Source organism: Manacus candei, unplaced genomic scaffold (genome assembly GCF_025592945.1).
Source record: "Manacus candei isolate 608988 ecotype Guabito, Panama unplaced genomic scaffold, ASM2559294v1 h1tg000014l, whole genome shotgun sequence".
Lineage (NCBI taxonomy): Eukaryota > Metazoa > Chordata > Aves > Passeriformes > Pipridae > Manacus > Manacus candei.
The window spans coordinates 47,690,183-47,706,525 of NW_026138062.1; the positions used below are offsets into that span (position 1 = coordinate 47,690,183).

General features: G+C 35.5%; 1 protein-coding gene across 24 annotated transcripts in view; it reads right to left on the reverse strand.

Moving 5' to 3' along the window:
* The window catches only part of DLG2 (discs large MAGUK scaffold protein 2), a 1,004,454-nt gene that overhangs the window by 282,327 nt on the left and 705,784 nt on the right, over window positions 1-16,343 (reverse strand). For all 24 annotated transcript variants that reach the window (XM_051779210.1, XM_051779204.1, XM_051779229.1 and 21 more), the window contains one exon: window positions 8,255-8,391. In XM_051779210.1, coding sequence (XP_051635170.1) covers window positions 8,255-8,391 — 137 coding nt within the window. The remainder of the gene's footprint in view (window positions 1-8,254; window positions 8,392-16,343) is intronic.

Sequence of the window (16,343 nt, forward strand, 5' to 3'; positions counted from 1 at the left end):
GACTAAAAGCATTGTCCAGCGACTCCTTGAATTCTGGCAGGTTTGACGCTTTCCTGGGGAGCCTGTTCCAGTGACCTACATTTCACAGTGAATGTTGCATATGTAATATTTTATTGTCATTTAAATTGCCATCCTCCAACTTTGATAGTTAATGCAAGGATTCCTTTTAAAGATTATGCAGAAGTGGCTCCTCAGCTATAATATAACTGTAAATCACAGAAAAAAACCCCTTGTTCTTTCTAGGGAATTTAGTATCAATAAATTACCAGAAACCTGAACAATAAGCTGGATGTGACAGTAAGCTACTGCCAAAGGGTCTGGTAACTGAAAAGAAATCCTGTTATTATGAATCGCTGGAGGATTCTTCATATCCAGACAATTTCACCAGCACCAAGAAAGAATGACTGCTATTGTATTGCTAAATGTAAGGATTCTGTTTAAACTTTGTTCCTTCTGTAATTCTGAGACTTGGTTTTAAGATTAACTGAAAGAGACAACGGCAGGTACGTTATGATAATTTGACATGAAGAGCAATGATAGAGCCTAACACTCAGAAGGGAGTTGCTGACACTATGCTGTATTTTGACATCTTCTTTTTAAATAAAAATCTTACACATAACTTGCATAAATTTCTCTATTTTTCTTTGTTATGAACAGCAGTAACTTACATATACAACTTTAATAAATAAATGTCTTAAATTACTAGGATGGTAGCAAGAAGAAGTGACTGAAATTAAGCCTTTCTTGCTTATGTATTTAAAACTGCTAGACACTTTGGATTCACACTTTTAGAAATATGACCACAAGGTTATCCTTTACCTTTTCTCCTTCCCACACTGTCTGTACATTGTATCTATCTTTTTGTGTTTCATCTTAAATCAAGGCTTTTTTGAAGTAGAGAAAATCTCACATAATGTCACCCACTATACTGCTGCTGTAAATCAATGTTCTTAGTCAAAAAAAAAAGAAAAAAAAATGAAATATCTTAGCACTTTCTGCATTTTGACTTTTGGTCTTTTTAGGAGTGCCTAAAAACAACTAAGGCCCAAATTGATGTGATGCAACTTTTTTCCAAAGGTGGTGTTATTTTGTTGGTGGTGGGAATTTTGTTGTTTTGTTTAGTTTTTATTTGGGGTAGTTTTGTTTGTTTGTTTCTGATTTTTTGTTTTGCTTGGTTTTGTTTTTTGGGATTTTGTTGTTTTGTGGGTTTTTTTTCTGGAAATCTAGCTGATAAAAATCATGGCTAGGACTGTTGACTTCCATCACAACACACTTGGATGTCACAGTTATGCAGTCAGAGGACAAATAGCCATTTTATAAACAGAAAATAAAGCATGATACCTAAGAAACTTATATTCTCTATGACAGGTACTATACCTTATCTCTCTGACAATAACTTTACAGGACAGGTATTTTACCAACATGTTGCACAAGTTATTGAAATCTTGAAGTTAAGATTGTAGGAGTCTAAACTAAGATTCAATATTCATGCAGTTCTGCATTATGTTTATTCTTATACAATTAAAGATCCTACAGGTCATTGCAAAATTTATGTACAGTGATTTTTTTTTCTTTTCTAGTACATATAAGCTTAAGTATGCAGAATATTGTGGAAAACTGAAATATGCAGAGCTGGAGCTTGGTAGAACATAAAAGAAGGTAATGTATTAGTGAAAACCAGAAAAGAAGAACTTCAGAGAAATAATGCTGAAAGAAAATTTGATGAGATGAAAGGACCCTTCAAAGTGAACAAAGTTCTGCTATAAAAAGTATTCCAGCAACATATACCAAAATTGCTACTCAAACTCATCCTATATGTATAAAAAATCAGAGGTATCTTATCTCTAGAGAGAACACTCCTAGAAAGAAAGTTTGTTATTAATTAATTTTGTCCTGGACTGCTCAGTTCTCAGTAAACACAGAAATAAAGTCAGAATCAATGTACACATCAAGAGAAAATAAACAATGAAACACGTCGATTCATTCATAAAACCAAAGATTCTCAGTGGTGCCATAAAGTTTCCTTTAAATGGGAGGTCTTTGAGAAGGAGCTAAGATCTCTTAACTTAGTCATCTACCAACATCAATTTAGAATTACAGTATATAAAATATACTATGCATTTCCAGGTTTCCTTCAGAAGGTAGTCCTTGCTTTGGATCTACAATTTCCATTAGTAATCACATATGCATGTATCAATATATTCTCTAGTTTTTGATCATAAAACACTGATCACAAATAAAGACATCTGTATGTATTCTGATTTACAAAAGAACTTGAATACCTAGAAGAATTATTTCTTCAGCCCCTAGATATTATTGCAGGATGACTGTAGTATTTAATTTTGTTCATAAGGAAATCTCTGGATATCATCAAAATGTCAGGCCAGTGATGATAATAATTAGGAAATATGATGTTGTAGTTGTTTTCATGGTAAGATTTATAGAGAGAGGAGAATTGCTCAGAATCTCCAATAGAGATTATTTCTTGTTTCCATAAAAGCTGTCTATTTTAACAGAATTTTAAGTACTAAATATGGCTTTTCTGGTGGTTGTGGCACAATAAATGCATCATAGCAAAGCTCTACTTCCTCCTGTTCAGATGACCTGATATATTTGCATATAGTTTGTAAAAAAGAGCTGAGTTAGAGGTAAAGAAGATAAAGAGTGGGAGATGTGTACAAAATAAGAAATCAAAGTGTATATGGTATGCAACCCTTTGAGATGCTGAATCTTAGGTGCAGAAGGACTGACATCAATCTGAGTGGGCAGAACAAGCATTGCATGCCAGTGTTCTAGATCTAAGAGGATAACTTAAGTAGGAATTAATTAAGGGGAAAAAACCCCTAAGGCAAATGCTAAAAAAGATATTTATCTGAGTGATCAAGTTAGTAACAAAGCTGGGTACTTGAGACACAAAATGCTGCAACAGGAGCCAAAGGAGAGGAGCCAGAAGGAAAACAGGCATGGAGCAAGAGGGACTTTTCTAATGGGAAAGGTTCCATGAAAATTCAGAAATGCAAACAGTACCAGAAGTAAAAAAATAACAAAAAAAATTAGGAAAGCTTTTTCTTTAAATAGAAAGTATGTGATACAAAGACATACTGACAATATGAGACAAGAATGAGAGAAAGAAAAAACATAGCAGTATGAAAATTAAAGAAACAAGTTCAATCAAAGAAGTTATTTGAGTGATGGGTGAAATGAGTAAGAAATGGTACTAAAGAGATATAAAAAGACTGGGGTGGACTTCCTAAATAGCATAATCAAGGTAATGAAGTATAAACCTAAGTAGGAATATTTTATTTGGAAGTTTTCCTAAATTCATACTGGGAAACATAGACCCTAGGAGGAACTAGAAAAGCTTAGAATCCCCAAAATGACTGTACAAGTGCTCTAAAGAATAATTTCATTCACAACAGTATAAACTGATATGAGAATAAGAGATCTGGAGGAATAAGTCTGTCTTATTTAATTTTCCTTTATTAAAGGGGATTCATTCCCTTCCTCTATTGACTTAGGCTAAGAGAGATTAGATTCACTCTGTGAATGAGACAAAGAGGTGATCTTTACCCTACCAGTGGTAATGTTTGCTTTTCTGTAATGTTTGACTTTTCCTAAAAAGAATGGATTTTCCTGAGTGAATATTTCTGGTAAACACCTGCAATGTGCCTGCTGTAAATCTAGAAAGCTTTTTTAAAAACTCTCCATGTTTTAAAAGGCTGCAAAAAGTGAAAGGCTTTCCAGTGCTGAGGACTAATCATTTTTACTAACCAGGTAAATCTGTTTGGATTAACTAAGTACTTACAATCCCATGGACTCCTGAGCTAGTTGTGCAGGTGTTGGACTCTTTTTCAAAAGATGATCCCAAAAAGACAGCCGAAATCATTTTAAAAGAATACATCTAATCAGAACCAAATGCTAATCTAGATGTATCTTAAATTATATGCTCTGATTACTTTAATACAAATGTGATCCTGTATTCATATGCACTCTGAAAGAAACAGATACTCGTAGGGGATCCCATAAGGGACACATCAACAGCTGCACAATCACAACCCCACTGCAGTCCTATGAAATCACCGGAAAGAAACATACTTTTTTTCAGCACAGAATTAGGTAGAAAGAAAGCCTAAATTTCTGAAAATGAAAGTGACTTCTGTTTTTTCTTCCTGTTTTCACCAAGCAAAGAGAAACAAATTAAATCTCTTGTTATGTACAATCATTCATCTCTGTGACTATATAGACCAAGAAGCAAGAGGTTATGGCCCAAATATACAAGATTATTTTGTCATAGGAGACATATTTTAGAAAAGCTAATACTTATAAAAGATAAATATTAAATTTTCTTATAAACCCTAATGTTTTTCATTTTGCCTGAAAAATACCTTGCTTCTAGCTATTAGTGTTGCTATGTACTAGTAAAACCACACAGTTTTATACTGATTTCTCATTCATTCATTCTGTAGATAACTCTTCCAAAGTAAGATGATGGTATGAGACAAAAGAAAGTATTTATTATCTGAAATGTAATAACTTAAACCATTTTTCAGCTCTTCCTGATCATCATTAACAATGACCCTTAAGAGCTTAGAAGTGTGCTCTCATCACACTTCAGTGTAGGGTATTGAAGGCAGTCTTAGACTGGAAGAAGGGACTGAAGAAAACTTTATGATGTTCAGCACGAAGAAACAGTAAGTCCTGCCCCTGGCACAGGCTAATGCCCATCAATAGCATAGGCTGGGCATTGACAACCTGGCAGTAGCTCTATGGAAAAGTGCTTGGGGCTCCTGATGGATGGCAAGCTGGGCATGAGCCAGATATGTGTCCTGGCAGCAAAAAGGTCAACAGCATCCTGGGCTGTATATGCAGGAGCAGAGCCTGGAGAACCAGCAGAGGCTTATTCCCCAATAGCTGCCACTCATTAGACTGTACCTAGAAACTGTATTCAGTTTTGGTTCCCACACTATGGGAAAAAAAATCCAAAAGGAAGTAAGTTGAGAGGTGTGCTGCTGGGATGCGATTGGAACACTGGCCTGGTGAGGAGAAGCCAGGGGATCTGGGTATTTTCAGCCTGGAAAAGGGTTTCCTCTGGAGACAACTAATGACAGACCCCCAGTGCTTACAAGAAGATCATCAAGACAGAGCTAAGCCTTTCAGAGTGGCATGTAGTAACAGGATGAGAGACAGCAGGTGAATGTTGAAACAAGAGAGGGTCAAACAGGTTATAAGGAAAAGTATTTTCCTCAGAACAGCTGAGCAGTGGAACAGGTTTCCCAGAGAGGCTCTGCAACATCCATCCTTGCAGATTTTTGAGATTCAATTGGATAAATTTCTAAGCAACCTTGTCTGACCCCATAGCTGACCTTGAATTACCACACTGGCCTATGATGCTCTGTATGTGATTTACTTTTGCTCCCTTCCAGCACAAAGAGAAGCAACCAGTGCAGGGGTATTCTCACCACAGGCATTACCAGCAGCAGGCATTACTGGGGCGTTACCAGCAGACGTTACCACCAGAACACAGTGAGAAAATATTTTTCTCCTAGCTGTAAGTCTTCTTCTTTTACTTTCATATATACCTAGAGAAACCACTCAGTTTTTGGCTTAAGCATTCCCAGTAATTTTCCAAATGGGCACCTCAGGATTATCCTACAATGGAGAATTTTCCTGTGCAAGTGCTCAGGATAATAAGCCTTAAGTGCAGGTTTAGTGCCACAGAAACATAACTGCATAACATAGCGCTGTATAGATTTCACAATAATCACAATGCTCAGTATTTACATAATACATCTTCTGAATGTTTAACACACTATTAGCAATCTGCATTCAATCACAGTAGGGTCATCAGGCTGCAAAATGCTCAGGTGGCCCCTTAAAATTTTACATTTCAATATTAGTTTTGATTCTGCAGCATCACTTTTATTACATCTTAAATTTGAATTAATTTGATTTCAAGTTGTTTGGGATCTGAAAGTATTTCACACAAACTTATCTGAATGCAGATACAAAAATTAAACAAGCTCCCCAGCAGCTGCTGAGAATTCCAAAAGGATGACAAATTCTGGTAAATCTGATAGAAAAATGATGGAAAAAACCAAAGATCAAGAGAGAATGCCCTACTGAGAAGAAAAAATAAAAAAGAACTGTTAAAATGTACAATCAATAAGAAATCAGTGAAGCAGAAGTAGGACTGTATAGATGACAAGGGTAATATTGTGTTGATAGACTGCCAAAAGAAAGTAATTAATTCTTTCACTCACTACTCATAAAGGAACATGAAGTTAATGTCATAAACTGACAGATAATTCACAAATAAGGACAGAAAATTATTGAAGGTGCAAAAGTTATAAAGAAATCAGAGAGTCTTGGAGAGAACCAGAAAACGTGGCTGTAATCTGCATGAATTTTAAAAATAGATTTTTATCTTGTAAATATACCTTCAAAAATGTAATGGTCAAGGTACACAAAGAGTACGCTGACTGGTATTTTCTTATGCAACACTGAAAAGCTTGGCCTCGAAGTACATAACTAGAGGAAAGCAGTATTTTTAATGATTTTTTTTTGCTCATTTTACATGCAGTGATAAAAGGAGATAACATTAAGTAAAGAAATGGTCCAGACTGAAAGAAGAACAAAGACATCAAAGACACTGAGAATGACCTCTAGTCATTTTCACAAGTATAAACTCATCACAATGAAGAAACATCTATATCTGACTGTAGTGAATTACAGGTTCAAGACCGAGATGCTAAATAGATTAATCCTATAAAAATCTGGAAAGAATTAATTTATACAGAGTACATAGAATAATTACATTTCTATTCAAATTCATCCTGATTAAATTACACTGGAGGGCGTCAATATGGGGAGTTTGCATCTCTTGTTTTTCATGAGGGTTTTTTTTCAATATATATTTTTTACTATCTCACGTGAATTGGAAAAAATTAAGAGGAAAGTAACAAAAAATTGCAGACACAAAAATTGCAAGGAATTCTTATCAGTAAAAAAAAGCCAAAACAAACAATAGCTGAACAGAAGCAGATTTGCTACAATGTGCAAAATAAGTAAGGTGTAAATTTGGCAAATATAAATATACATTTCTACAGAGAAATAATCCAAAACTTCACTATGCAACAGTAACTTGAATTTTACTGTGCTGAGATTCTGCAAAGAAAAAATACCAAAGAAATGTTAAGTTTTAGTTTTATTTTGTTTTGATTTTCATAACACCACTTGCTCTTTAAGCTGTTTTATCTAACCTCTCAGGTTAATTAAAAAAAGTCAGAGTCCCCATCCCAGCAACCCAGCAACCAAATGCGTTTCCAGTTCTGTTTGATACCCTGTATAAAAAGAATGGTCATCTTCATATGTGACTAGAACACAGTGTCACTAGTCAAATAAAGAAAACCTCAATTAGGCATAGCTTTGTAGGCAGTAGAAAGGTCATGGCAATTTTTTACTGCTTAAATGTCACATCACGAAACAGAGCTACCACAGTACATGTTTTCTTCATGTCACTTGATAAAAAAATATTTCTCTACGTGTTAAAATCTACGCGAATGCATTGACATGAATGCAACTTGACATAGATTAACTTGTGCTGATTCACCAGGGTCAGGATTACCCCCTCAATGTAGAAAAAGAATTATCTACAAGAAACAATATACCAGCACCACAAATAGCAGGAAGAATTGTGGGAAATGAGTTCCAACAGAGGAATACACTTGTTGAACAAAAAATTTGGAAAATGTTTTGTTTTTTTTAACATCTATATGCACATATACATAAAGCATTCCTACATGTACTGAAATGTAGGTAGTAGTCCACTGACAGTGGTTACATGTGAAACTTTAGTGGGATGCTTTGACATCTTTCTATTTACTTACAACAAACAGTACAATCACTACTACCATAACAAGTAGTTTGTCTAAAATCTTTTACAGTTTTATGTTTCATTATGACTTGTCACTGATGAGGATAATACGTTTATTCTCTTCTCTGTTAAAAGCTTGTCAAAGTAGTATAATCCATTGCCTTCACTTCATAAAATGTTGGTTTTCCAGAGTAATGCTTTTTTAACTGCAGCCTCAGAAATATATAAAAAGAATGGGAAAAATGAATATGATAGAAATATAACTCATAATTATTACGGCAGTTCTACTCATTACCTCCAGAAAGATGTATGGTGAATGAAAGTCCTTATATGAAACAATTTTCAGCCAAATAAAATGTGATTTAAATTTATCATACTTACCATAAGAAGTCTATCTCCAACCTGTAACCTCCCATCTTTTTGTGCAGCTCCCCCATCAATAATCTTCGTGACATAAATGCTGTTGTCCCCAGGGATGTGTTGGTTTCCCACCCCTCCTGCAATACTGAATCCCAGACCTGGAGAAGATATTGCAAACAAAACATTAGCAATACAGTATATAACATTAAAGAGAAGTGGAAAGTAGCATATATACTATACATTTACAGTATTTTTTACAGAAATACAAATAACATAAGTGGGGTCATTACACTTACTTTCCCTGAAAGGTCAGGGAAAGAACTAAATTAAGGAAATTCCTTTTCATTTACAACTGTAGGAAGGTAGAGAGAAAAATAATTGAATCAGTGATGATTCTATATAACCCACTCGCTGAGGGCCAGTACAGCCAATGTCAAGAATTTATGTCCCAACTTGAGATGACTAGTAATAAAACAAGGAATCTTGAAGTTTATTTTGTTAAATGCTGGTGTAAAATACATCACCACCTATCAGAACAAAATGAAAAGTGTTCTGATTGTCCACACAATTTGAAGAATACTTGGAGAGGTCTACTGAAGGTTTTGCAAGTTTATGGAGTACCACAGTGAAGGGTCAGTGAAAGTAAAACAGAAACGATGTAGATGTTTGGACTTTAATCATGGTGGTTTTTTTTAGGACACAAACGTCTTTGGCTTTGGATACATAAATTGAGAAAGCAATAGTCCTCTGTACATGTATAGCTTCTGTCTAGTCATCAGTGAAATTCCTAAGTAAACACTCAAACACTCAAACACTCAAACTTTGGAACAACGTCAATAATATATGCTGATACAAATCAAGAAAAGGAAGGTAAAAAAAATAGATGTTGGGGGAAGAAAAAAAGATAGTTTCTCCCCTTTCCTATTTTTCCTAGCCTCTGACATGTTACATAAACAGACAAATGATTGCTTTAATTTATAGCAACATTTAAATCTTTTAATCAGATAAAAGACAGAAAAAGCAGTAAAATGCAATAGTAAAAATGAATTGCCTAGAATTTGGCATTTTATCACAAATTCAAGAGCCAGACTTCTTGGGCAATAAAAATTAAGTGATGGTATATTTAATATGCACAAGGTGTTTTAGCCGTTGTTTGCATGCAGAGATAAGGGGTTTTTTGAGTCAATTAAATATTTTTTTTCTCACATTATTTTCATTTGCTCATCATTCTAGCTTCAAAAAGATGTGAGGTCAGATAACCTAATGGACTACTTAATGGATACTGCCAAACCATCAGATTACAAAAAGAAACATCTGAATTTATATCTCAAATTGAAACACTACTTGATTAATTAAGATGACTATTAACAATACACATGAAGTTAATTTAGAAATATGGATAATTAAAATAAAGCTTTATTTAATTTCCAGATAAAGCTGGTGATCACTGTTACTATTTATGTGTGTCTGCCAGGACAACAAGGATAAAAAGATTATGATTTTTTCAGCATAGAAGAATTTCTTCATTATCCTGGGACTACTAACAAGAAGCAAAAAAATATTCTAAGAAAACATCAAGAATGGAAATTTTCTTTAAAACATTAGTTGTGGACAAGGAACAATGATTGAATAATGTTTCTTGGTGACATCATTGTAATAATCTTGACCCAAACACCATCTGTATAAGCTTCTATCCGTAAAGCAAAGATCTGAGAGTATTCTAGAATGATGATGGGAGCAATTGAGTGGGCTAGACTGCAGCAAGAGGGCTTTCTTCAGCTCCACTGCTCACCTAGGGCATGACCTTGAGAAGATTAGGTCATAGTATGCTTCCATCCTCCTCCTCCCCTTTATTAGCACTGTACGCTTGTAAAGGTACAGTTTTTGGCCACACAGCTACTCTGTATTTGGCACACAACGGGTCCTGCTGCAGTATAAGCAAGTACTAGCCAAGATGATCACTTCCATTTTCTGCAGTGCTGAGTGGAGTGCTTGACTTGCTGTTTGTTTGCATGGTTTTATCACAACCGCTGTATGAAACCACAAAGGAAAAGAGCAGGCTCCTCCCATTACAAAAGTGAAGCCTATAATAATGAAAGGAGTAGCTTTTTCTACTTCAGCCTACATAAAATATAGATGTGCTACAATGTATGGGGCTACATTGTATTTGTTATCAAAGTCTGATTTTGGGCATCCAAAAAACCAGCACTGAGTATAAAAAGGTTTAGAAGAGCAGAACAACACAGGGGATAACCTGTGGGGAGCAAAGGGAGAGTGGGTAGAAAAGAAAACTGAGGAACAGAAAGATTTTCCATGTCTTTCCTATCAATAATAATTTAGTGTCGTTGCTTAATCATTCTTGCCTTCTTTAAAAGATTTCTTGGAAAGAATGGGGAATAGAACAATGGCCCATTTAATTTTATTTAAATGACTTTTGCTAATTCCTAGGGCACAAGGAAAGTATAATACAATAAAACTTTTGGTTAGGATTCATATGGCCAAAATGACATCAGACAACTATGCTAATCATTTATGCTACCTGTAGGATAAATGAAAATTCATTAAGAACTTTTAAAGTATGATTCATCTCATCTCAACTAGACATCTGAAAAAGAAGAGATGAATCACATTCTTGGTTTCTGAAAGGTTGGGGGCTGAATGTGGGAAGACATGGGTGGGAAGATCAGTGCTATGAAAGTTCACAACCTGCGTAAAGTCTCACCTCCATTTAGACTGAAGATTTCTGTCTTGTTTTAAGACTTTGGAAAGGTTGGCACAACTCTGGCGTGCATCCCTCATCACTAGCTACAACAGGTTGGTCTTGTATCAGATTCTTACTCTGTTTTAAAAACAGAGAATCATTCAAACAATTGGAAACAATAGAGTAAGGTGTTTTCTAAATGGCCTTTTCCATTGTTTCATTGAATTAAAAAAATCAATAAATAAAATAGCATATTTAATTGCAGAATCTTTTTCTTATTGACTCCCGTGTCTGGGAAAACATTTCTCTCAGAACTTGGAAGGTTGGGAGTTGATCACTTCTGCTTTTGCTGATGTGCAATCTTCTTCACAGCGACAGCTCACCTTGGACAGAGTACTCAATTTCCTCACAACAGGAATTAGATGGAGGATAAATTTAGAATGGAGTTGAGGAAGAAATGTTTTATGATGATGGTGGTGATGCACTGGGACAGATTTCCCAGAGAAGCTGTGGATGCCCCAACCCTGGAATTTTTCAAGGATGGGTTGAATGGGGCCTTGAGCTACCTGGTCTAGTAAATGACAGCGTTGGACTAGGTGACATATAAGATCCCTTCTAACACAAAACATTCTATGATTCTGTGGTTCTACAAAGAAAGAACTACTTCAAGAGGAAAAGAGAAAGGGAACTGGATTCATTCCTGGTGGAACAACCAATCAAATTCAGTTTTGTTCAAAGTCATTTGAAGAAGATAGGCCCATATAAGACTGACTCAATGTGTAAACTAGGGAAGATGAGTCAAACTCTATTTCCTTCCATTTCCACTGGATATGTGTTTGTAAAACCCATCTGCCTTTCGGTTCCACAAACACTGACCACTGATCTTGTGAATAATAACGTTTCTATTTACATCTGTTTTAGATTATTTGCTGCACCACACATATTTTAAGTACATAGTTAAAAAATACATTCTAATTACTTTTTTGGTAAAACATACGTTGGAGGTTCCCCCTATAATTAGTCCAGCAAAGTTACCTCTCTGTGATAATAACAGAATCACTGTTTAAGACACAGTGGATGAATTATGCTGTGTGTATAGCACTTTGCAGTAAGCTAAGAGTGATCTTAAAAAAACAATTGTAGCTAGATAATATCAGCTTTCTAATGAGAAGCGAAGTCAAAGAAACTCACTCGTAGCCCAAAATGGACATTGTATTTTGATACTATCCTGCACAGAGAGTCAAGCTTACTTTAAATCAGCAAACTAAGGATTTTAGAATACAAATCCAACATGAGTTTCACAGTTCCAAATAATGGTGAAGCCAAAGAAAGCAGCATTTAAGTCATGACCTTAAAATACAATTAAGAAGTGTTTGATCTGCAGGTACTTAACCAAACCAGGTGAGCTTCAGAGACACAAAATGCATAATTCCTAGCTATACCACAGTATGCCTTACCTCATAACTGACCTGTGAGCATAGAGCAACTTGGTGAAGCCAAAACATGAATAGGACTTGTAATAGAAATGTTATCACAGAAACAAATGAAACATGACTGGAAATTGAATGTAAGCACTAGAAGAAAGAACAAAGGTTAGAGAAATTATGTGTATTAACATTCCTAGCAATAAAACTTTAAAATGAGTCATTTCTGTCATGCCTGGACAGAATGTCTGGACTCTGGAAGACCGCAACATAGGTGCCTTGTCAGCAGAAGATCCTGTACCATAACAGTGGAATGTTGGCAGCAAGATTACAGCGTGTGACATATGCCATTCTCTTGCCTGTAAGCCCAACAGGAAACCAGATAGTATTGACAAAAAAGTGTCTTCAATAAATGAATAAAAACAGGCAATGAACAGCAAAGAGACTTAGAGACTCAGAGACTAAAGAAATGACAATTCAGTGTAAAGGACCACCCCATAACAACACTAGACTCCTAGAGAGTATAAATCATCTCTCCAAAATCAGTCAGTCCATGGTTTCCAGTCAAGAAAATGCAAAGAGATGTGGTAAGGGTTTGATGTCCCATGTCCTTTGTGTCACACACAAGTGAGCCAGACCGCCTCAGCACATGCATCCTGGGGCTGAAGATGGGGTTAAAAGGAAGAGTGAATGAAAGAAAGATCATAACTGTTTAACTTATTTGGAGATTTCATGAATAAATATAATTCCTTCTTCCTCTACAGTCTCTCATTGCTTTTTGCCACAATCATTTTCTACAGGTGTAAAATGAACTGATTTTCTTCAGAACACTGTGTGAATTTGGATTTTAAGAAACTGTTTCAAGCAGCAAAACACACTACCATCAGAAAGGATCCATGCAACAACTCACCCCACTGAGGACCTTCCCTGACACTGCAAGCCTGGTTGCTGTGTGGGACATGCCACATTGACCATGCCCCTGTGAGCAATCAGACAAGGCAATGAGGAACCCAAACTCAGGCAGCTCTTCCAAGGACCAGCCACTTCTACAACACTCAGTGACAAAAGACGTAGCTTGGTGTTGTTTTATTGTTTAAATTACTGAAACGTACAAAGCCCTTATCTATAGAGTCTCTTTTTTTTCCTCCAAAAGGGAAGAAGTATCCAAAAGGGAGAAAAGTATCATATTGATGAATCTACCAGCCTGGAACACTGAAGCCCAATCCACGTTTCTAACTAATCAAATTCCACTTGCAGAGAGGAAAGGAACATGAGTAATATAAAAATGCTTTGACTGATAGAACGATTGATCTGTTTTGACAGGTACCACAGTTATATCCAGTGCTATATGAGTAAACAAACTATAAAATATTAATTATAAACAGAGGAGCAGTGGGGAATATCTCTCCTTGTCCTTTGTTCAAGCCTCTAGTTGCCAATTTAGGTTTTCTGGAGGAGATATATAGCACATATTTACAAGTAGCATCCCACAATTGTGGACATTTAATATGCTTATTATAGCTGTGACTTATGATTAGTGTTCATTATTGACAGCAGATTCTTCTTTTATTTGGGACTTACAAAAATGAAATACATTACAAAAGAAAAATTAAAATATGTTTTAAAATAATTATACAATTTTACAAGGAGGAACTGATCATCCTCTACAGAGCTCTCTCTGTCTTTTTTTGTCATACCATGAATCAATTCCTGAGAAACTATTAATCCCAAATATAGGATGTCACTTTATCTGTCTCATCTCCTTCATGTTGTTGGGATAGATTTGAGTACCAATTTATTTGAGTGAGTTCTTAGAACAATTCCTGTTCCTGACTCATGTGACAGCTTATACCAGAAGGACTTACATGAATAAAATTCGACTACATTTTGTTCTGTGGATGAAGAAGTCAGTCTAAAGTACAGTATGATTCATAAAACTTTTACTAATATTAATAACATATTAAAAAGATGCCTACTTTCATTGCCATTATTAATTCCTGTTTCAGACCCTGTTCCCAGATAACTTCAGAGGGCTCCTTTAGTAACCAACAATTTGATAATAGTCTCGACCAGGAAAAGGGCTCAAGTTCCTACACATCTAACAGAGCATATTGTTATCTGGTGTTTGTTTCTAACAGCCTTGGGTTAAAAACTTCAAGTGTCTTCCTTATTGTTTTGACTTTTTTTTTTTCAGAAATATCCAGTATTTGCAGTTATTTCCCAGTTGATGTCAGATAGAATAAAAATTATGCACAGTGCCACTAGGTAAGAAAAATATTCTATGAAACCACCATACACAAGAAGAAAATTATTGTTCCCCTTACATCACCTGTCATTATATATGCATGCCTTCAGGTATATATCCAACTGTTTTTGCACAGTTCCTTTGTTCTTGCCCACAGCCATTTTTATAGTTATTATTTTCATTAATCCCTACATTCTGGCTGCCTGTGCATTACCTTTCCATAGTATCAAACCAACAGAGATGCCAGATTACAGTACAGCCTCTACTGAGGATCAAACTGAACATCACACGCCGTACTTCCACTGAGTATGGCCAGTATGCTCATGAGATATGCTATGACTGGATGCTGTTTGGCAGCTGTGATTACACAGTAGGTAAAGAAAACCCCTTCTTTGCAAATGAGCACTGATTGCACAGCAACGTTGGTATGTCTCTCTGGGGGATTTGACCCCTCTATAACTTCAGGGAAGAGAAGACTTAGAGTTTTTCTGTATGGAGCCAGATTTTGGTAAAGGTTTTAATAGAAAGTAAAGAGTAAAATTTTTCATCATTTATTTGCCTGCATCTGCACAATTTTTTATCTTTACAAACTGAAATTCTTAAAATAAATTTCAATAGTATAGTTAGTTCTAATTTTAACTATTCTTGATTTAATAAAAGGAAAAAAGTAACTGAAATTTGAAACAGTACAGTAACAAAAACTTGCTGAAAATCCCAGTGCAACTGTATGCAGAGGCGTGTCCTTGATGCTTGCCTGATGAGAACAAAGATATCGATCTCACAGAGATTAAAATGTCTTCAAGAGACACTGGTGCATACGTACATTCATACTGTCCTAAAGAGCTCTCTGATGGACTGAAGGCTTGGAAAAATGACAGCCAGATAAAATTCAGAGGATAAACTGTGATGGTAGCTGCTATCTGGTGATGTAGTGATGGCTATTTGAATATCTAAGCAGGTTTTCAGTGTATGTAATTTTAAAATTTGGCTGCCACACTGACAACCACAGCTCCTTATACCTGTTATAAAGCACCTTTGTGCTGAAATATCCTGGAAATCTCCCTGCCCAGCATTGCATTATCTGAGCTTTCTCTTCTGCTGGGGACAGGGAAGTGCAAAACATTACATCTTCTCTTTGGACAAAAGGGTTCATCAGCATTGCCTGAGACCCACAAAAGTCAGAAGAATTTTAAGAGAGTCCAGAATATGAAAAAACATTTTCTAGATATTTCAGGGATTTTGATGCTGAGTTACTCTGCTCTAGCCTCAGGACAAATATAAACAACTTAAACTCTTTGCAACTACTTTAGCATTCTTTTGGTCATCAAAATCAAACATTGCAGCCAAATTTTTGGGCTATAACATGAAAGAAAGTAATCTGTTTTCAGGACACAGGGTTACACACATTGGTTTAAAAAAAATTGTTTACAGTTCCAGCCAGAAAGCAAACTATGAAAAAGTGAGATTATGACGCAAATGTTAATGCAGCTGCAAGGCAATGAGTGCATGTTTAAAAACAATCATGTTGTAGGTACAGTAGATAAAGCATCAGTTTACATTACCATAATAGTAAAGCTAATCTTTCTGTAATCTTTATTAAAGCCTTGAAAACATATCTTGTAAAATTACACTGCTATTTTAAGGAATTTGTAAAAAATTCTCTAACAAGCAAATGAAAACAATCCCTTTTTTCTATTGTTTTGCAGTTAAATGTTTTTCCTGTTATGATTTTTTCCCTGC